At 45.9% G+C, this 21,300-nt stretch overlaps 1 protein-coding gene across 1 annotated transcript in view; it reads left to right on the plus strand.

Annotated features, from left to right (window-relative positions):
* The first annotated feature begins 5,882 nt into the window (after window positions 1-5,882).
* The window catches only part of UBE2QL1 (ubiquitin conjugating enzyme E2 Q family like 1), a 32,168-nt gene continuing 16,750 nt past the window's right edge, over window positions 5,883-21,300 (plus strand). Inside the window, exon 1 of the mRNA XM_053397253.1 lies at window positions 5,883-7,706. Coding sequence (XP_053253228.1) covers window positions 6,888-7,706 — 819 coding nt within the window. The 5' untranslated portion in view covers window positions 5,883-6,887. The remainder of the gene's footprint in view (window positions 7,707-21,300) is intronic.

Consider the following 21,300-nt stretch of genomic DNA (forward strand, 5'->3'; position numbering starts at 1 on the left):
CTGGGGAAGCAGGGTTCGTGTCTCCGCTCCTCCACATGCAGCTGCTGGGAGACCTTGGGCTAGTTACACTTCTTTGAAGTCTCTCAGCCCCTCTCACCTCACAGAGTGTTTGTTGTGGGGGGAGGAAGAGAAAGGAGAATGTTAGTCGCTTTGAGACTCCTTCGGGTAGTGATAAAGTGGGATATCAAATCCAAACTCTTCTTCCTGGGGACTCACCTTTGCTCAGCACTTCCCAGCGGTGGTTTTCCTTGCTGCATCCCCTCTGCCGGGTTGCTGCGCTGTGGGAACCACCGCTTGAGGCTTCGTTTGGCTGCTGGTTGACTAAAATCCCTTATTTTGGCTGCTGATCCCTTATTTTCTGTTAGTTGACAACTATGGCTTGGATGCATGAGCTTTGACCCCAGGGTTCTAGTTGGGTGTCACCTGTTGACCAACTGAATACCACCAGAAACAGTTCAAAGCACAGGAAAAACCAGTAGAGTATGTTAAGGGGACAGAAGACTCTTTCTTCCAGACTGTAGCCTGCAAGGTGTCTTGGTGAAGCCTGACAGGAGACAGAGCAGGAGAGCAAGACCATGGAGCTGGTTAAATCAGATTAGCTGCAGAGCATTCAAGAGCACCAAGCTAGAAGGTTGTCCTCAGTCTGGACTCTGAGGTCCAGTGCCGAGGGCCTTCTGGCAGTTCCCTCACTGTGAGAAGTGAGGTTACATGGAACCAGGCAGAGGGCCTTCTCGGTAGTGGCGCCCACCCTGTGGAACACCCTCCCATCAGATGTCAAGGAAATAAAACAACTATCTGACTTTTAGAAGACATCTGAAGGCAGCCCTGTTTAGGGAAGTTTTTAATGTTTGAAGTTTTATTCTGTTTTTAGTGTACTGTTGGGAGCCACCCAGAGTGTTTCAAAAAGCTGCGCTCTTGCCCTATTCCTCAGGCACTGGCAGAGCTGTGGAGTCTCCAGCTCAAGAGTGCTGGGATCTCTTAAGGAGGTGTTCTCAGAGTCAGAAGAGGTGCAGGCAAGCACCATAAGCAATGGAAGAGAAGGCAGCAGTCATGGGCAGCAGTCAGAAGAGAATCAGAAGCCATGAACCAGAAGTCCAGATTGAAGAGTGATCAAGATCCGAGGGCAAGCCAGAAGGTGGGACTTGAGAACAAGCTAAGAGTCAGGACTGAAGGCCAGCCAGAAAAACAAGACACACCAGAAGTCAGGGAGACATCATTGCTCAAGAGAAGTTCCATTGAGAACAGCAAAGGCAAACTTCTATGTTCACACAGTCCTCTCTACCCTCCATCCTGGAAAGCAAGAGGTTAAAGGCCACATTCCAATTTTTTATTTTTATTTTTTTGAAAATTAGAACATATGAAGATTTAAAGGATAAATTAACGGGTTGGCTACAATTTCACCAAATTAATGCCTTATGGAATGAACATAAAAAAACAGGGATGAATGAGAAAAAGTCCAGATTCCAGGTGGAAATACTAGAAGGTAATTCTAAACTCTTATCCAAAATGTATAATCAATTACTAGATTGGGACACTAAGGATGAAGAGATAAAGGAAGTTATGGTCAAATGGGCCATAGATCTTGGATACAACCTAGATTATGATAGGTGGGTGAAACTCTGGAATAAGGATATGAAGTTCACAGCATGTGTTGGACTCCGAGAAAATATGGAAAAAATGATGTACCGATGGTACATCACCCCTGTGAAATTGGAAAAAATGTATAAGACCGGGGACAAAGCATGCTGGAAATGCAAAACAAAAGAGGGCGATTTCCACCACATGTGGTGGGCTTGTGAAGAAGTGAAAAGGTTTTGGGGACTTATTTATGATGAATTAAAAAAAAATTTGAAATATACTTTCCCCAAAAAACCCGAAGCCTTCCTTCTAGGAATGGTCAGAGAGGAGATCAAGAAAGAAGACCAAATAATGTTCCAATACGCAACGGTAGCCGCCAGGACATTGCTAGCGCAAAATTGGAAAACCCCTAATGAGAATGGCAAATCAAGTTATTCGAATATATAGAATTAGCAAAGATGACACAAAAAATCAGGCATCAAAAAAATGTAAAATTTATTAACGATTGGAACAAATTTATAATATACATAGAAGCAAATTTAGGAAATATTAAAATCACAGTAGGTGTAACATAAAGCCTGCGATGTATAGAGAGAGGTTGTAAAAAGATACCGCATATTGTGGTTATATAGTCCAAAACCGAGATTGAGGGAAGTCAATTAATGTTACGTTATAAATTGATGTTGGTTTGGTATCCGTTTGTTTTCCTTTTTATGGGTTGCTTTGTCTTTTTCTTTTCTTTTTTTTTCCTTTCTCTTTGTTGTTTGTTTGTATGTTTTTGTTCCTTTACTCTGTGTTTTTGTTTCAAAAAAAAAGAACTTAATAAAAAGAATTAAAAAATAATAAGAATAATAAAGGCCACATTCCAGCCAAGCACTTGGAATGTGAATCCAGGCCACTGAGGGGTGTGTCCTAAAAAGAGGAGGCGTGGCCTGTGGAGAGGGCCTACCTATTGTGTATAAGACAATATTTTTTCCTTAGAAATAATAGGCAAAAATTGTGGGTCATCTTATACACGGATACCAGAGGGGGGACGGGCGACTGGTGGCAACAGCCAGCAGGAGATTGTCAGCAGCGATTGGTGTGTGATTGGTTGCTGCAGCAAGGCCTGCTGATGAATGGCTGAGGCTGCAGCAATTGAGCAGGCTATTTACGTCAGTGGCGAGTCGTACATGCCATGCAATCAGCTGTGGTTGCGTCAAGCGTGCAGGTGGGCTTTTGGCTGCGTACATTCATACGATTGGTGGCCGCGGTGATGCGTGCGATTTGCATTGGCGGGCAGGCTATAGAAAAGCCCCAGAAAAGCTTTTCAGACAAGCTCAACAACTCTGGGCAAGTTGTTGGGCAACAACTCTCTCCCCCCCCCAAGAAAGCTCAACAACTTTGGGTAATTTCCCCCCCCCCCCCAAAAAAAATTTTTTTTTGCTGCGGTGCAAAAAAATAGGGGTCGTCTTATACATGGAAAAATACGGTACAGTGGTACCTCGGATTACATACGCTTCAGGTTACAGACTCCGCTAACCCAGAAATAGTACCTCGGGTTAAGAACTTTGCTTCAGGATGAGAACAGAAATTGTGCTCCGGCGGCACGGCAGCAGTGGGAGGCCCCATTAGCTAAAGTGGTGCTTCAGGTTAAGAACAGTTTCAGCTTAAGAACGGACCTCCGAAACAAATTAAGTACTTAACCTGAGGTACCACTGTATTACTTTTCTTATTGTGCACTTTCTACCAAACCAGGGACTAACAAGTCACAGGTTCTAGGAACCCGAAGATTCTGTATCTCACTGTCATTATTATCATCCACAGAACTCATAGATGATTTTGTACTCCTTCTTCATGTCCTTCAACTACAATGGTTCAGTCCTTAGTTATGAATATTCATGACTCTAATAACTTAAAACATGGGTTCTTAACCTATGGTCCATGGGTGGCTGGGGGCACAAAACTGGGACCTTTTTTTCTTTTCTTTTCTTTTTACCCCAATGCAATACAACTAATTGTATGCCAAATCCTGTATGAATGTGCTCATGTAGATTTCCCCCCATAGGAAGTGGGTTTAGTTTTCATCAGATTCTCAAAGTGGTCTGTGTCCCATACAAATATAAGAACCACTGAATTAAAATATTTCACGTATGCTTTCCATATCACTAGGAACACTCTTTTATCTAAAAACTATCAGCACGAAACGTACAGAAAGACCTGGAAACTTACAGGCCAGTTCAGTCCTTGTTTACTTGGAAGTAAGTCTCACTTTGTGCTATGGGACATTTACAGATGAGAGCGCCTACTACTGCAACATCAGTCTTTAAGTAAGTGTTCTTGCTTAATATGTTTGCATATGTAGATAGAAAGAGCCAAAAAGACTGTCTCTAAGCAGACACAATTCTACAGTGCAAAAAAAGCATGTGGGTTATGGTTTAATGGTGTAATAAAGGCTCCATGGGACGCGGGTGGCGCTGTGGGTTAAACCACAGAGTTTAGGAGTTGCCAATCAGAAGGTCAGCGGTTCGAATCCCCGCAACGGGGTGAGCTCCCATTGCTCGGTCCCTGCTCATGCCAACCTAGCAGTTCGAAAGCACGTCAAAGTGCAAGTAGATAAATAGGTACCACTCCGGTGGGAAGGTAAATGGCGTTTCCGTGCGCTGCTCTGGTTCACCAGAAGCGGCTTTGTCATGCTGGCCACATGACCCGGAAGCTGTACACCGTCTCCCTCGGCCAATAAAGCGAGATGAGCGCCGCAACCCCAGAGTCGGTCACGACTGGACCTAATGGTCAGGGGTCCCTTTACCTTTACTTTTAAAGGCTCCATTTAGTTGCAAGCCAATATGTCTTAATTGTATGTGGCCATGGGCTACTCTACATGCCTGTTCAAGAAATATATGAATGCCCGAATGGTATAGTTGATTTACATCAGTTATTTAAGTTGGCTTAATTTAAATCACCATGTATTGTGTTTCAGCTGAGTTCAGGTGTTTACGATTGCTCTGCAGTGGATGATTGCACATCATCACTTGGCGCACTGGTCACATAGGTGAGTTGGTCATAAAATGCACATTTGATCCACTCACATGCTCTTTGTGCCACATGCAAATGCTACTGAGATGTGCTTTTCACATTACAGCAGCCCTGGATCCCTGCTCTTTACCACTGGTGCAGCTGCAGAAAACCCAAATTGCTGTATGCTCCGATTCAGCAGTAAATAGCAGGTTTTCCTGGGGGAAAACAGACAGTGCTCTGAGACAGGCCTGGAAAGCCCAGACCTTGTGCCTATAATGTGTGGAGCAAAAATGTGGCTGAGCCCTAAGTTACTACAGATCTTGACTGATCCCTCTGTGAAATTATTTCTCCCGGTGATCACAGGGAAGAAAACTGAAGCTCTTATACTGTACTATACTACACTTCTGTAAAGCGCTTTGTGAATTGACAGCACTATATCAAGAAGCAAAACAGCCCTCCTCCTCAGATATACAGGATAGAGGCGTAGTTGTGTTAGTCTCTTGTGCAAAAACCACGAGTCCTCTGGCACCTTAAAAGCCAACATTTATTGTCACATAAAACTTTTGCTACAAGGAAAGCCTTTAAGGTGCCACAGGACTCTTGGTTGCTTCTACACAAATATATAGCTACACGCGAGGAACGGAAAATAGGTGGCAGAAAAAAGAATCCCTTTTTCTTTGTATTGCCAAGAAGCAGCCCAATAAAAACCCGGTATCTTTTTCCTTCCCTAGCCCACAACCAAGGACGTCTGCTCTCCTTACGCATGTGAACATTTATCTTGTGACGAACGGGATTGTTTTAGGCTCAACACACAGCCCATTAATGCGTCTTGCATTTCTCCTCCCCCCCCCGCCCCGTCCTTGTTGGAATCAACCTTGGTCTGAAAGGCATGCTTTTAAATCTTATTTCTTAAACAAAACAAAACCAAAAAAACTGTTGCAGGTCTACAGATCCTTCGCCTCCCGCATCCCTCCCCAGCCGCCCGACAGCCACCTTGGTGTTTTACAGGTCTCTCGTTCACACGCACCTGCAATTATCCTGAATTATACTATGGCGAGGGGGAGGCGGGGGATGCTGAAGGGTGGAGGAGGCTTGCTGCAAAAGATGCAGCCATCGCTCCTCCATCCTCCAAGAGCCACATAATTCCAGCTTCTCCCCCCCCTCCCCATTCTCCTTTCCCCCTCCAACCAGTAGGGACCCAGGTTGCCACCACGTGAGCATCCGCCTGGCCCGGCCCTCCTCTTCTTGCGCATACAGAATAGTAGGCGGGCTTTAACCGGGGTTTTTTTTTTCTCGCCTCCCTCTCCGCCTCCCCCCCCCCCGCAATGTCAGATCCGCTGCAGAAGCGCGGGGTAGCCTGCAAGGCAGAAGGAGGCGCCGCGCGCAGCTGACGGGGGCTCCCCAAAAGCCTGCAGCCGCGAGGAGGCGAGCGGAAGGTCGGCGCCCTCGCTTCGCCGGAGTGGGGGCGGGGGGTCGCCTTGGCCGGGGAGCCGTCTCCATCTTCTCCCCCACCGGTGCGCACGAACGGCTTCGCTCCAATATTAGCCTCGCCTGCGCCGGATCCCCGGCCGGAGAAAGGACCGAAGCGGAGGGTTCCTGCTTGCAAAGCAGCCGGGGGAAAAAGGGGTGCCCTAGGAGAGGAAAGTCAGACGGTGGTTAGTAGTGGGGGGGTGGGAATTAATTGCAAAATAAACGCATGCGGCAGAGGCACCATCTCACCTCGCAGTGGGGAAAAAACTGGGTGAAAGAAGACACCCCCCCCTCCCCAAGAGCAAGCCCGGCTGGATCCCATTGTGTGTGCGCGCGCGCGCGTGGTTTAGTCGATCGGAGCTGAAGGTTATTGTGGAAGGAAGCGGCCTCCTGCAGCAGCAGCGTGTCGTCGGGAGTGGGCGGAGGGAGCCGGGGTGGCGGCGCTTTCCAACGTGGGATTCCATGGCTCTGGCGGCGGAGCTCTGGTGACCCGGGGAGAAGCGGCTCGACTGCGGCAATGCTGCCAGCAGCAGCAGCAGCACCGACGGCTCTGCTGAGAGGAGGCGCCTGAGCAGCTGCGGCGGAGGCGAGGGCAGGCGGCAGGATCCGGCCACATCCACCCTTCCCCCGCTGCCTTTTCTGTTTCCTCCCGCCGTCCCTCCAAACGGATTCGCCTCCCCACTCCACAAACCTCTGCCCACCGTTTGCGCTCTGCTCGCCACCCGAGGGGAGGCGAGGCGTGCGCGGCTTGGCTTGCCTAGCCCGGGCAGGTAGCGGGTCTCTGCGTCCTCCTTTTGCCCTCCTTCCCTCCGACGACCCCCGCGGCCAAAGCCCTTGAGAGCATGGCTACCCTGCTGCGGAAAATCGGGCTCATCCGGATCCACAACAGGGACACCGAGGACCCCAAGCATCACCATCACCACCACCGTCGCGGCAGCATCCAGCAAGGCTCCTCGCTGCGGGGCAAAAGCAACCAGAAGAATAAGCAGCAGCAGCAGCAGCTGCAAGGCACGCCGGCCAGCGGCTGCGGGAGCCCCGGCAAGGAGAGCTGCAGTAGCAGCCGAGGCAGCAGCCCCGCGCGCAACAAGCCCAAGAAGGTGCTGGAAGTGGCCAAGCAGCAGCAACAGGCGAGCCCCGACGGCGCGCCAGAGAAAGCGCAGCAGCGCGACGCCAAGGAGGCTGGCTCGGGCAAGGACCCGGCGTCGGGGGGCAGTGTTGGGCGCTCCAGCACCCCGGCCTTGGTGCCGCCGTCGCTGGTGCCAGCCAGCCGGCAGGCGCACTGCACGCAAGTGCGCACCCGACGGCTGATGAAGGAGCTGCAGGACATCGCGCGCTTGAGCGACCGCTTCATCTCGGTGGAGCTGGTGGACGAGAGCCTCTTCGACTGGAACGTCAAGCTGCACCAGGTGGACAAGGACTCGGTGCTGTGGCAGGACATGAAGGAGACCAACACCGAGTACATCTTGCTCAACCTCACCTTCCCGGACAACTTCCCCTTCGCGCCGCCCTTCATGCGGGTGCTCAGCCCACGTCTGGAGAACGGCTACGTCCTGGACGGAGGCGCCATCTGCATGGAGCTCCTCACCCCCCGAGGCTGGTCCAGCGCCTACACCGTTGAGGCCGTCATGCGCCAGTTTGCCGCCAGCCTTGTCAAAGGGCAGGTAAGGAAGGAAGGGGCGTCTGGTGGGGGGGGGGACTCTGGTGTGGGAGCTCTCTAGGGCCAGAAGCAGTGGGTCCTGGCCCACTGAGAGGCCTTGGGTGGCACCCAGCCTGGCTATGGTTGAAACACCCCTGAACCTCCCCCCCCTGCTAACATTTGGCCAGCTGGCTCCCTCTGTGACTCTAGTCCCTTTCTCTTGCTGAGCCTTGGCGTTGAAGGGGATGTTCTGGAGCAAAGGCCTAGGCTTGGCTCAAATCCATCTCCTCCTGTGCTGCCATTTTGCTGCACTGCATTATCCACGTGGCTGAATACCAAACCACACATGATGTGGGCGATCTGTGACTTCCCAACCTTCGCCTCTTAAATATTAAAGGAGGCTTAAGTGGCTAAAAAATTGGTCAGAGGAGCACCACTTATCAAATCAGATTTGCAGTCCCTCATGTCTTGTTCGGTTGTTTCTTCTTAACTATCCCATTCTGTGTGCCTTATCCAAGAGATCCCTTACAAAAGGGGTAGCCAGTGCTCTCCAGATGTTGGATTTCTAGCGCCCAGCAGCCCTTTGGTCCCAGAGTTTTAGTCCTGCCACATCTGGACAGCAGCAGATTGGTTATTTCATACCTTATAGTGTCTCAGAGGATGCGGGAGTGCACCTGTGGGACGATGCTCAGTTGTGCCCCAGCATCCTCTTCTGCAATACTGGCGAGGATACTGGGATGCCCATCTTGGGCCACACACTTTTGTAAGAGCACTTACAAAAAATATTTCGGGACCTCAAACAAGCCCTGCCCAACTCCCCACCCCCCTCCCCCAAAGGGTGTGTAGAAAACCTTTTGCCAAACTCTAGCACTGGCGGGCGTGGGGGGCAAGCAGGCATCCTAACCACTTTCTCAAAGATGGGGGAGATGGTTTTGGTCCCCAAATCTTTCTGTAAATGGAAAAGGATGACTGCTCTGTAGTATTTGGTGGGCTGAGTCGGAGAGATTCGTATTCTAAGAGGCTGTGTAGAATCCAGCGGTCAGCAACCCAACACGGTGTAAGCGACCCTTTGCCAGGTCACAGAAGGTGCCCAGGAGTGCCCCACAAAAGGTGACTTTGGGGAGCAGACATGCAAAGCCAAGATTTATAAAATTCAGAATTATCCGGAGAGAGTGAGTAAAAGCGAGTTATTCTCCCTCTCCCAGAACTGGAACTTTTGAGTCATCCAGTGACAAATTGACTGGCAGAAGAATTTTGTCATATAGAACAGTAACGTAGGCAGTCCGTTGCTACAAGATGACACGATGGCAACTACGGTACATCTGTTGGCTAAAAAGGGAAATACAGCGCATTGATGGAGACCAAGTGTGCCAGTGACTAAGAGTCTGATTCTGGGAGCAATTAATTCCAGGACTGGCTGGTCAAGTCAAGTGCTCACACAAATGGAGGCACAGTGTGTTCTTTGCTCTGATCCAGAAAAGCATTTTTGATGTTTTAAAGCGGTCTCACAGCCTGCCACAGCTATCTATATTGTGGTGCTGCGTGGAGATGTGATGTTATGAAAGCTTCAAAGGAGACAAAGCAAGGAGCACCACAAAGTGTGAGACAAAGGAAGGAGCACCACAGTTCTTGTGTATAATAAACCCCAAGCTCTTGAGGTGTCTGCTGAGATGAATGGGTATCAACTGAAGCCTAAGCTAGATAAAGCTACCATCTTGCCAGATCTAAACTGCCTCCCCAATCCAGCCTTCTAGCTCTTTGTAATCTTGACTAAATATGCAGGAGACCCCTTTTATATATATTTGTCTCCCTGTCTATGTATAATCACATATATGTTTCATATATGTGCAACCCAATCCTATGCATATACATTTGGATGCGTTTAGTGGGATTTACACCCAAGTAAGCAGGGATAGGATTGCAACCAAAGTCAGATATACGGTCTTCAAAACAGACACAGCAACAATTCCACTGCTCTGTTGTTTCATGAAAAATGTTTTTGGGATGTGGTGAGAGGGGATTTTGGTAAGAAAATCCACTCACTCATTTATTTCTTTTTTTAGAAAAGTTGCTGTAATGGGTGTACCTGCATTGGCTAGCTCCCAATGAATGGCCTCAAGATCTTAATGTGCTTTGAACCCCTTCCTCCCCTGAAAACGTGCGCTGTGGTCACGGACCAATGGAAAATTTGTATTGCTTTTAAATGTTTTCCTGTCGTCGTATGTCATTCTGATATTCTGCGAGACGGCGGTATATAAATCCGTCTATAAATATATATTTTTTATTAATCGCTCTGTCATAAATTAAATTTGGTATTGACTAATGGTTACAAACCCATATTTCCAAGTAATGGTTTTAAACAACTGCGTATTGCAATGCACTTATGCAGGTTGTAGATCCTTCTTGTGCCTCCTCCTGCTTTCCAAACAACAGTATCACTAAGCAAGACAGAGAGGACAATGCCCATTGGAACATCCTTAGCTGTTTGGGTTGCAGTCTGGTGGGAAGATCTGTGCAAACCCCACTGAAATGAAGGCATTGTGCAGATCTTGTTCATTTTGGTGGGCTTTGAGCATGATAGTATCCTGCTGGCATCCACCTTTCTTTTTAATAGCTCCAGCATAGGCATTGGATATGTTCTTCTTCAGTGTTAACCTCCAAAGACTCTTCCCACCCCCCAAATGCAGAATGTACATATACATAGGTAAATTAAAACAGATTTGAAAACTAAGTAAAAAAATCAACCTCACCCCAACTTTAAAAATAAATAAATAATAATAGCTTGGTTAAAGTTAACTCTGAATACCAGCATGTTAAACCAATGCTTACAGCCTCTTAGAACTGAATTGTATATATAGGGGGGGTTATCTGAACAAGTCATACTCCAGAGTAAACCCATTGAAAGCAATGGAACATGTCCATTTATTTCAATGGGTCTTCTCCGTTTGACTTAGTCAGATGTCACCCACTGAGTGGACCATGGGGAAAATATGTTTTGAGGATAGAAATGACATAATTGTGGCACGATAGGACATATACTGTATTCTTAGGATGGGTTTGAGACAGGTGGCCTTGGCTTCACCAGTTATCACAGATATTGGGATCCAGCTCTTGGTTCCAAGAGATGCCATCCCATATATTACTAAGGGCAGACTACGTCCACCTGGGTGATCTTGTATAATCCTATTTTTTTTACTAGCTGAGCTTTTCAGTTTGCTTCATTCTCAAATTATGAATCCTTGTTTAGAAGTTTTAAGGGCAGCCTTGAGAACTAAGTGGCTGTTATAACTGAAAAGGTTATGTAAGGTTTGGGCTTTATATATCCACTTCATTTCTTTGGAATATCTATATCTCACCTTTTGAGTGAATTATCCTCAAGCTGGCTTGACTGCAGCAGTGCACACCTGTGTAAACACTCAGCCCAAGCCCACACAACCCAACATCATCTCTTAGTCCCCCTGGTCAACTGATGGGGCCAGAGTGTGCTTCCTTCGACTCTGCAGTTCCAGGGCAACTGGCAGGCAGGGGTTGAAGAATCTCACTGTACCTGCTTCTTCTGTGATGGATGGATGGGAGCAAGTTGGTGCCTACCTCTTGCCGTGATGTTCTTCTAGAAGGCAGGGCGTGAAAACTTCCAGTGGCCCAGTCCCTTGGCCAATGTCAGGCACCAGAGAGTGCCAGTGTGGTGTAGCGGTTAAGAGCGGTAGACTCGTAATCTGGTGAACCGGGTTCGATTCCCCGCTCCTCCACATGCAGCTGCTGGGTGACCTTGGGCTAGTCACACTTCTCTGAAGTCTCTCAGCCTCACTCACCTCACAGAGTGTTTGTTGTGGGGGAGGAAGGGAAAGGAGAATGTTAGCCGCTTTGAGACTCCTTCGGGTAGTGATAAAGCGGGATATCAAATCCAAACTCTTCTTTTTAGTGCACTTGGACCTATGTATTCTTTAACATACAAAAATGTCCCATGGAACTCAAGGGAGATTACATGCAGAAGATTGTACTGATTAAGTTGCTTACGCATAGTAAAGGTAAAGGGACCCCTGACCGTTAGGTCCAGTCGTGACCTACTCGGGGTTGCAGCGCTCATCTCGCTTTATTGGCCGAGGGAGCCGGCGTACAGCTTCCGGGTCATGTGGCCAGCATGACTAAGCCGCTTCTGGCGAACCAGAGCAGCGCACGGAAACGCCGTTTACCTTCCCGCTGGAGCGGTACCTATTTATCTACTTGCACTTTGATGTGCTTTCGAACTGCTAGGTTGGCAGGAGCTGGGACCGAGCAATGGGAGCTCACCCCGTCGCGGGGATTCGAACCGCCGACCTTCTGATCGGCAAGTCCTAGGCTCTGTGGTTTAACCCACACGCCACCCGCGTCCCTGCTTATGCATACTAATAGTATATTCAGTTTTACTAAAATGACTTTAAATGTTGAACAACCTTTTCACATTTATAACAGGCAGTTGAGCGTGCCGTGTGATTGACTTCTAGTTGACATTCCTAATGCACTACTGCTGAATACACTTAAGGAACATTCATCCATTTAATAAGCAGGTGTATTTACATGTAACATTTCCCAAAATTCATAAAAATACCAAGTTTATTTATTCAGCTATAGATATATGAACACGTCAATACATAATAGTATACTTTGTAGATAGTCTACATGCTCTCTTTGGATATAACCTATTTTAGTAATTATATTAACTGGTTGGTATGTATCACTGCTTCTTGGGAGAAGGGCAATGACAGGCCTAGACAGCATCTTGAGAAGTAGAGACATCACCTTGCCAACAAAGGTTCGTATAGTTAAAGCTATGGTTTTCCCAGTAGTGATGTATGGAAGTGAGAGCTGGACCATAAAGAAGGCTGATCGCCGAAGAATTGATGCTTTTGAATTATGGTGCTGGAGAAGACTCTTGAGAGTCCCATGGACTGCAAGAAGATCAAACCTCTCCATTCTGAAGGAAATCAGCCCTGAGTGCTCACTGGAAGGACAGATTGTGAAGCTGAGGCTCCAGTACTTTGGCCACCTCATGAGAAGAGAAGACTCCTTGGAGAAGACCCTGATGTTGGGAAAGATGGAGGGCACAAGGAGAAGGGGACAACAGAGGACGAGATGGTTGGATAGTGTTTTCGAGGTTACCAGCATGAGTTTGACCAAACTGCGGGAGGCAGTGGAGGACAGAGGTGCCTGGCGTGCTCTGGTCCATGGGGTCACGAAGAGTCGGACACGACTAAACGACTAAACAACAACAACAACAACAATGTATCATTGCTTAGGAAAGGTATGACATACCAGTGGGATGGGAAATTTGATTTAAATTAATGATTTAAATTGTAGGGTGTGTGTTTTTTAACTCAACAAGAGAAAGGCCAATATAAATCATTGGTTTAATTCAAGTTTCTCATTATACTTCAAACCTTCCCTAAACAATTTCACATATTCCCTCAATTCTAATGAACCCACCTTGCCTTCTTAAAGTATAAGCACCCCTCCTAAGTTAAATGTCTACCAAAAGACAATGGAATTGTCTGTGCCATTAGGCTCAAAACAGTTTTCAGTGAGAAAACATTTTTTTAGCCTGTGAAGAATGCACAAAATGGACATTTTGGATATCAGTTTGATGGACACTTCATTTTATTATACACAGGGAATGAGGAAACCAGTTTTATCTGCTTTTGCCCTGCTTTACCAGAAAGCCATGAGGAGACCAAATATTATATAGATGCAATTTCAGGGGAAATCAATGGTTTTGTGACATTTGCCATAATTATTTCTGCCAATACTATCTCCCTCCTCAGCTTTCCCCTCTGCTCCCCAAAAACCTCCTTGTAATTGTACGGCGATTTTCTCCTGGAAATACTTCTCGTAAATATCTGTCCATTTGGGGATGAGGAGAGGTGGTTGCACGTTTAATTAAACCATATTGCTTCATGTTTCAGGGCTAGATCATGGAGCCACTTTCCCATCCATTAGTCATATGATCCTTTTTGCCGCTGATATGAGTAATTCATGTTACTTCAAGCCTAATGAGAACAATTGTCAGCGCTGGGTCTTTTTTGCATTCTTGCAATTAAAGTAACAGGCTTTTACTTAATTGCTTTATGTGACTCAGTCATGTCTTCTAGAAAGGAGCATAGGATTGTGTTGTACTGAGCAAGCTTTTGAGTTCCCCAGAACACTTCAACAGATTAGTTGTCAGGAAAGCCTGCTACATATGGGTGGGGCAGGTGGGAGTCCCCATTTAGTGCTGATCCAAAAACGAAATGTGGGAGGCAGGAGCAGACGATTCAATTAGGCTCAATTAGCTGCCGCAGTGAAGAGGAGGACCAGGTCCAGGGGTTCTTGCCTTGCCATGTGTGCCCATATACGAAGTCAGCATCAACTATTCTAATGCAGTCAACCTGCACCATTTTAAACTTAAACACTGAGACGAATACCGTATTTTTCGCTCTATAAGACGCACCAGACCACAAGACGCACCTAGTTTTTGGAGGAGGAAAACAAGAAAAAAAATATTCTGAATCTCAGAAGCCAGAACAGCAAGAGGGATCGCTGCGCAGTGAAAGCAGCAATCCCTCTTGCTGTTCTGGCTTATGGGATAGCTGCGCAGCCTGCATTCGCTCCATAAGACGCACACACATTTCCCCTTACTTTTTAGGAGGGGAAAAGTGAGTCTTATAGGGCAAAAAATATGGTAATTATTTCAACATTTGTTCCTGAACGCAGTCTATTGCTTCAACCCCTCCTTATCACATGAGTGTGTGTGAGAGAGAGAAAGTGTGTGCTCACGAATAAGAAATACAGAGCTGTGATATAATTGCTACAGAGAAGTACATTTTTAAGGGAAGGTTAAATTGCAATCCTAAATATACTTTGCAGGGAGTAAGCCTCGCTTAGTATTGTGGGACTCCTAATTATTCACAACGCACTGTTTTCACTGGAATTCTATAATTGTAATTCTATAATCTAGAATATTAATTCCTATACTTGCTATTAAAAAAGTATACGATGCTCATGTGTTGTTGAAGAGCAAAGGGGAAATGCAGAGGTGAATGTTTGTCAACAGTTTCATAATGCTTTTTTGTAATTAAAAATGTGAAGGCAATCGCATAGGGAAAATGAGAGGGTAGTATTAATAGTAGAGTGTTGTCAATGTCTGTTTGATAATCTGAGCAACTGCTGTCCAGCAGCAGTCAGATTCAGCCCCGTGTAATACGAGTTGCATTATATAACCTGGATGATTCTGTTGCATAAGGCAGATGGTACTGACGCTCTGGCTAGGAGGAACACTTGAGATTTCTGGTCCTGTTTGCAGAGCTAGTCTTTCTCAACACTGAGTTTAAGAAGGGCACTTGCACTGAGAGGGAACCTATTTCCATCTGTTGGGAAATACAATCCCTGAATTTGTGAAACCCTTAACAACTGGCATTATACCCATTGTGTAGCACTTGGTAAGATTCCCAGTGTTTCATCAGAAGAGCTTCTGTCAGTTTAATCAGGCAATGTTAATATAGTGCTTTAAGTGGAAATAAGAAAGAGCCCTGCTGGATCAGACGGGGACTCCCTCTAGTTTCCAACAATGCATTGCAGGAGATTGAACTAAATGGCCCTTGTGGGCTCTTCCAACTCCTCCATGATTCTGTGAATGGCCCCAAATTGATCTCCCCTGGGCAGCCCGTAGAAGCAGGAGCAGGAGCAAAGCACATGTTAATGGATCACTACAATTATTGGGATTAATAGTATATTCCTTAGTGGTGCCTGTCTTATCGTGTGGAAAACGTCTAGCAAAAAAGCACCTGAGCTCCAAAAACTTATTTACGTAGCATTAACTATTATTTAAAGGACGCAGATGGCACTGTGGGTTAAACCACAGAGCCTAGGACGTGCCGATCAGAAGGTCGGCAGTTCGAATCCCCGTGATGGGGTGAGCTCCCGTTGCTCGGTCCCTGCTCCTGCCAACCTAGCAGTTCGAAAGCACACCAAAAGTGCAAGTAGATAACTTGGTGATTAAGGGACGCGGGTGGCGCTGTGGGTTAAACCACAGAGCCTAGGATTTGCCAATCAGAAGGTCAGTGGTTCGAATCCCCGCGACGGGGTGAGCTCCTGTTGTTTGGTCCCTGCTCCTGCCAACCTAGCAGTTCGAAAGCACGTCAAAGTGCAAGTAGATAAATAGGTACCACTCTGGCAGGAAGGCAAATGCCATTTCCGTGCACTGCTCTGGTTCACCAGAAGCAGCTTAGTCATGCTGGCCACATGACCTGGAAGCTGTACTCCGGTGTTATTTATTTATCAGAAACTATAAATATAAAATAAGGCAAATTCAACTGGGTCCTATTTCTTACTTATGTTTGCTGCAATGAGGTTACAGTATCTTCAAATGGCAGTTACAGAAGTTTGGGTATGGCTGCCTAATAAAGTGCAGCTCCTAACCCATTTAATTGATATTCCACTTTCCCCCGTAAATCTCGCCACCAGGCACCGTAGACTTCAGCCGGTTTCCTCTGAGCCAGACTTGCAGACAGTTCTCACTCTGGTCAGCTCCAGAAGCTCCTTGCCTGAATCCCTCTCACTTGCCTAATTCCTTTATATGGCCTCGCTGCCAGTCTTCGGCATAAGCCAGTGATTCAGCTCTTTTGAGACAGACTATATTTCCTTTATATAATTTTTATTAAATTTTCTGTTTTACCATTTCAAATAAACATTTTACATACTTTAAAATATCAATGACTTCCCTTCTCCTCTTCCCATGGTTCATTTTGCATATCTTACATCCCTGCATATTTTGCAAAAATTATTCCAATCGGTTTTCCATTATTACATCCGTCAAAAATTATTTATGCTGTTGAATTGATTTTAATCCTTCCAGCGTTTTCAGCTGTACACAGTTATTTTCCATATACTCAATAAACATTTTCCAGTCTTCTTTAAACGTATGTTCTTCTTGATCTCTTTTTCTATATGTTAAGTCTGAAAGTTGTGTATATTCTGTCAACTTAAGTTGCCAATCTTCTTTAGTTGGCGCCTCGCTCACTTTCCCTTTTCGGGCTAACGAAACATGGGCCGCAGTTGTTGCATACATAAATAGCCTTTTCTGACACCTGGGAATTTCAGTCTAAATTATGCCCAAAGGAAAGGACTCTGGGGGGGTTGGGGGGGAGTAATTTGAAACATTTTTTTCAATTCATTATAAATCATTTCCCAATGAGACAAACTAAATTTTCAGTTTTCTCTAGGCTCTTAATAGTCCCTTGCCTGTCTTCCACCTGCTTCTGCCTCCTCTCTCAGCTTGTTCTTCTTGGCTATCTCATTCTTCTGTCTTCTTTATTCTTGTCTTCTTCATTCTTGTCTTCTTTCTCTCTGCCCCACCCACTTACAAGACTAGTAGAATAGCTTCATTTATTTTGCAGCCAGCCTGTCCTTCAGCCAATCAGATTTGAGTGGAATCCAACCTCATCCAATCACTTTTCCTGTCGAATGAGTGATCAAGAATTTCTACCCATTAAGCCCATCAGAAGTGTGGTTTTACAGTTCTGTCCCATAGTATTTAAAAGGACCCAGTTTCTCCTCAGACCAGCCTTTTGTAACTTAAATAGCAGCCAAATGTCAACCGCCTTTTAACGGGGAGAAAATGTAGTCTACGTTTACTTTATAATGGGGTGTTTGAATGAGATTGGCATCAGTGCCAGAACAGACAAGCACTCTTACCTAGAAATAATTTTTTCCACTTTAATCTCCCAAATGATTCCTATCAAGTGAAAAGCCACTGAAAGATTTTTAGCATCTGCAAGTCAAGAAAATGCTGCTGAGAATTTTTGGATAAAGTGATGCATATCTCTGGGGCTCGGGAAAGGATTTAAGTCATTCAGCCAGCCTATCCAAACAGCTCTTAAGAGTTTATATTTCGTATCTCTCAATTGAAAAGTCAGTCACATTTCCAGCACATTCTGGTGTGATGAACCCAGAAGAACCCAGAATGGGACTTTGTGGAGAGGAGCTGAATTGATTCCCAATGGTTGGAGCTATCAGGGGCAGAGAGCAAATTAAACAGCAGTGTCTCCAAGTACTCCCTTTCCCCTTTGTTCCCTACAAGCAAATAATAATAATAATAATAATAATAATAATAATAATAATAATAATAATAATTTAATATTTATACCCCGCCCATCTGGCTGGGTTTCCCCAGCCACTCTGGGCGGCTTCCAACAAAATATTAAAAGACAATAGTGCGTCAAACATTAAAAGCTTCCCTAAACAGGGCTGCCATCAGATGTCTTCTAAAAGTCTGGTGGTAGTTGTTCTCTTTGACATCTGGTGGGAGAGCGTTTCACAGGGTGGGCGCCACTACCGAGAAGGCCCTCTGCCTGGTTCCCTGCAGTTTGGCTTATCGCAGTGAGGGAACCACCAGAAGGCCCTCGGCGCTGGACCTCAGTGTCCGGGCTGAACAATGGGAGTGGAGATGCTCCTTCAGATATACTGGACCGAGTCCGTTTAGGTCAGCACGAACACTTTGAATTGTGCTCAGAAATGTACTGGGAGCCAATGTAGGTCTTTCAAGACCGGTGTTATGTGGTCTCGGCAGCCGCTCCCAGTCACCAGTCTAACTGCCGCATTCTGGATTAGTTGTAGTTTCCGGGTCACCTTCAAAGGTAGCCCCACATAGAGCACATTGCAGTAGTCCAAGCGAGGGATAACTACAGCATGCACCACTCTGGCGAGACAGTCTGCGGGCAGATAGGGTCTCAGCCTCAGATGGAGCTGGTAAACAGCTGCCCGGGACACAGAATTGACCTGCACCTCCATGGACAGCTGTGAGTCCAAAATGACTCCCAGGCTGTGCACCTAGTGTTTCAGGGGCGCAGTTACCCCATTCAAGACCAGGGAGTCCTCCACACCTGCCCACCTCCTGTCCCCCAAAAACAGTACTTCTGTCTTGTCAGGATTCAACCTCAATCTGTTGGCTGCCATCCATCCTCCAGCCGCTTCCAGACACGTTTGTCATACCTTCTTGTGTGAAAAAGAACACTTGTTGCAGCGAGGGGGAAACCTGCCTTTCCCCTCGGACTATGGGTGCCTCTGCCTTCACTGACCACAATCCTCCAGTGGGGTGCAATGGACCCTCTTGTAGATATGCAAGTATTGCCTACCCACAGACACCATCCATCATAAAAATGGCGGCCATTTCCACCAATTTAAACTGCCACTAAAGGGACGCAGGTGGCGCTGTGGCTAAAACCTCAGCACCTAGGACTTGCCGATCGCATGGTCGGCGGTTCGAATCCCCGTGGCGGGGTGCGCTCCCGTCGTTCGGTCCCAGCGCCTGCCAACCTAGCAGTTCGAAAGCACCCCCGGGTGCAAGTAGATAAATAGGGACCGCTTACCAGCGGGAAGGTAAACGGCGTTCCGTGTGCTGCGCTGGCTTGCCAGATGCAGCTTTGTCACACTGGCCACGTGACCCGGAAGTGTCTGCGGACAGCGCTGGCTCCCGGCCTATAGAGTGATATGTGCGCACAACCCTAGAGTCTGGCAAGACTGGCCCGTACGGGCAGGGGTACCTTTACCTTTACCTTTAAAGGGGCCACTCAGTGATTTCAGTGAGCTATAACTCAAGTCTACCCCAGGGGTCACCCATCCCTTGAGAGCCAGTGGGCACAGTCTGAATCTTTAGAAAGTGTCATGAGTGCCAGTCACAAAATGGCTCTTGTGGGCTGTGGGGCATAACACAAAATGGCGGCTGCAAAGGCTGGGCCAGTGACAACAGGAATTGAGCAGGAAGAACATACCGTCTCTCATGCATTGCAAATTTTGAGGGGATCTTTTACTGAGGCCTATTATGGGTGCCATATGAGGTACTGCCAGGTATTGTGTGCTGGTGCCTCCAGGCTCTATATTTGTGTCCCCTGATCTAGCCTATGAAAGGAAGAAGAATGAACAAAGAGAGAATTCGCCAGTAGGTGTGTTTTATCACCATAGATAGCTCTGTCAGTAGATCATGAGACTCTTAATCTCAGGGGCTTGAGCCCCATATTGGGCAAAATATTCTTTCATTACTGGGGGGTTGGACTAGATGACTCTCATGATGCCACCCAATTCTCTGATTCTGTTATTCTCAAAACAGAATTAATGGCAAAAGAAAATCAGATTTGTGTTGTAAAGACCCAGTGAAAATTTGCAGCAAGTACCAAGCATGATCCTACCAAAGAACTCCTTTTTTAAAAAATATAATTTTTATTAGTGTTTTTTTAACATATCACTTTCAACAGTAATTAAACATACTTTTACATCTTATTCACATTTTTGACTTCCATCAACCCTGTCTGAAAATTTTCCAATCCAATCTCTCAGTATGCATTTCTTATCTTCCCTATTATATTTCAAACTCATAACCAATATCTCTATCTTTTTCTACTTTGTAACACTTCGTATATTTCTCCTTACAAAACTTCTTGTAGTCCTACTAGTGTAATTTGTTGATTACAGTTGCTCTTCAAATAATTCATATACTTCTTCCAATCTTCTGTAAATCTCTGGTCCCGCAGGTTTCGAATCCTTCCTGTCATTTTGTCCAATTCTGCATAGTCCATTAATTTCGTCTGCCATTCTTCTTTCAATTCTGCATAGTCCATTAATTTCGTCTGCCATTTCTTCTTGTTTCCATTTCTGGGCTAATAATACTCTTGCCGCAGTTGTTGCATATAAAAACAATTTAACATCTTGCCTATTAATGTCCTGATCTATAATACCAAGTAAAAATGCTTCTGGTTTTTAAAAAAATGTATATTTCAACATCTTTTTCATCTCATTATATATCATTTCCCAGAAGTTCTTTACTTTTTTGCATTTCCACCACATATGATAAAATGTTCCTTCTTTTTCTTTACATTTCCAACATTTATTATTTGTCTTATACATTTTAGCTAATTTCACTGGTGTAATATACCATCTATACATCATTTTCATCATATTCTCTTTCAAAGCATTACAGGCTATGAATTTTATCCTTTCATTCCACAACCTTTCCCATTCTTCCTACCAAAGAACTCTTAACTTAGCTTTATTCACACGCATGTGCTCAGTGTCCCTCTCACCAATACCGTTTGGACATCCAAAGATTTAAAGTTGGCTAGATGGTACGCATTCCTTGCAAGTACTTTTGTTGCTGCTATTTAACAGGGATAAGTGGCTATGGAACTTAGGGCTCATTCACACTTCTGGGTTCTGTGATTTCTTCCATTTGTCCCATGATTTCTGGGCACGGCTCCAAGAGGTTTTTCTTCCATCCCTCCGCTTTTCCCGGGAAAACCCCGCTGTCTGCTGTTGAATCTGAACAAACGTCAGTCTGCAGAAAACCCAATTGATGTTTGTTCCGATTCAGAAGTAAACGGAAGTTGTGAATGAGCCTTTACTTTGCCACATACATAAATAACGTAAGTTGAGAGTATTACAAATGGGAACTGTTAAAGTGGGGACAGGTTTTTTCTTTATATTGCTTACTAGGAGGCTGTATCATACAACCTTAAGGTTTTTGGAATTCATGGTTGTAATAAATCCATTGATCTGCAATCAGCAAGACTTATTTGTGGGATGTGAAATACAGGAGCAGTCGATTACAACATTCCTAG

The sequence above is a fragment of the Podarcis raffonei genome, chromosome 7, assembly GCF_027172205.1.
Source record: "Podarcis raffonei isolate rPodRaf1 chromosome 7, rPodRaf1.pri, whole genome shotgun sequence".
Classification (NCBI taxonomy): domain Eukaryota; kingdom Metazoa; phylum Chordata; class Lepidosauria; order Squamata; family Lacertidae; genus Podarcis; species Podarcis raffonei.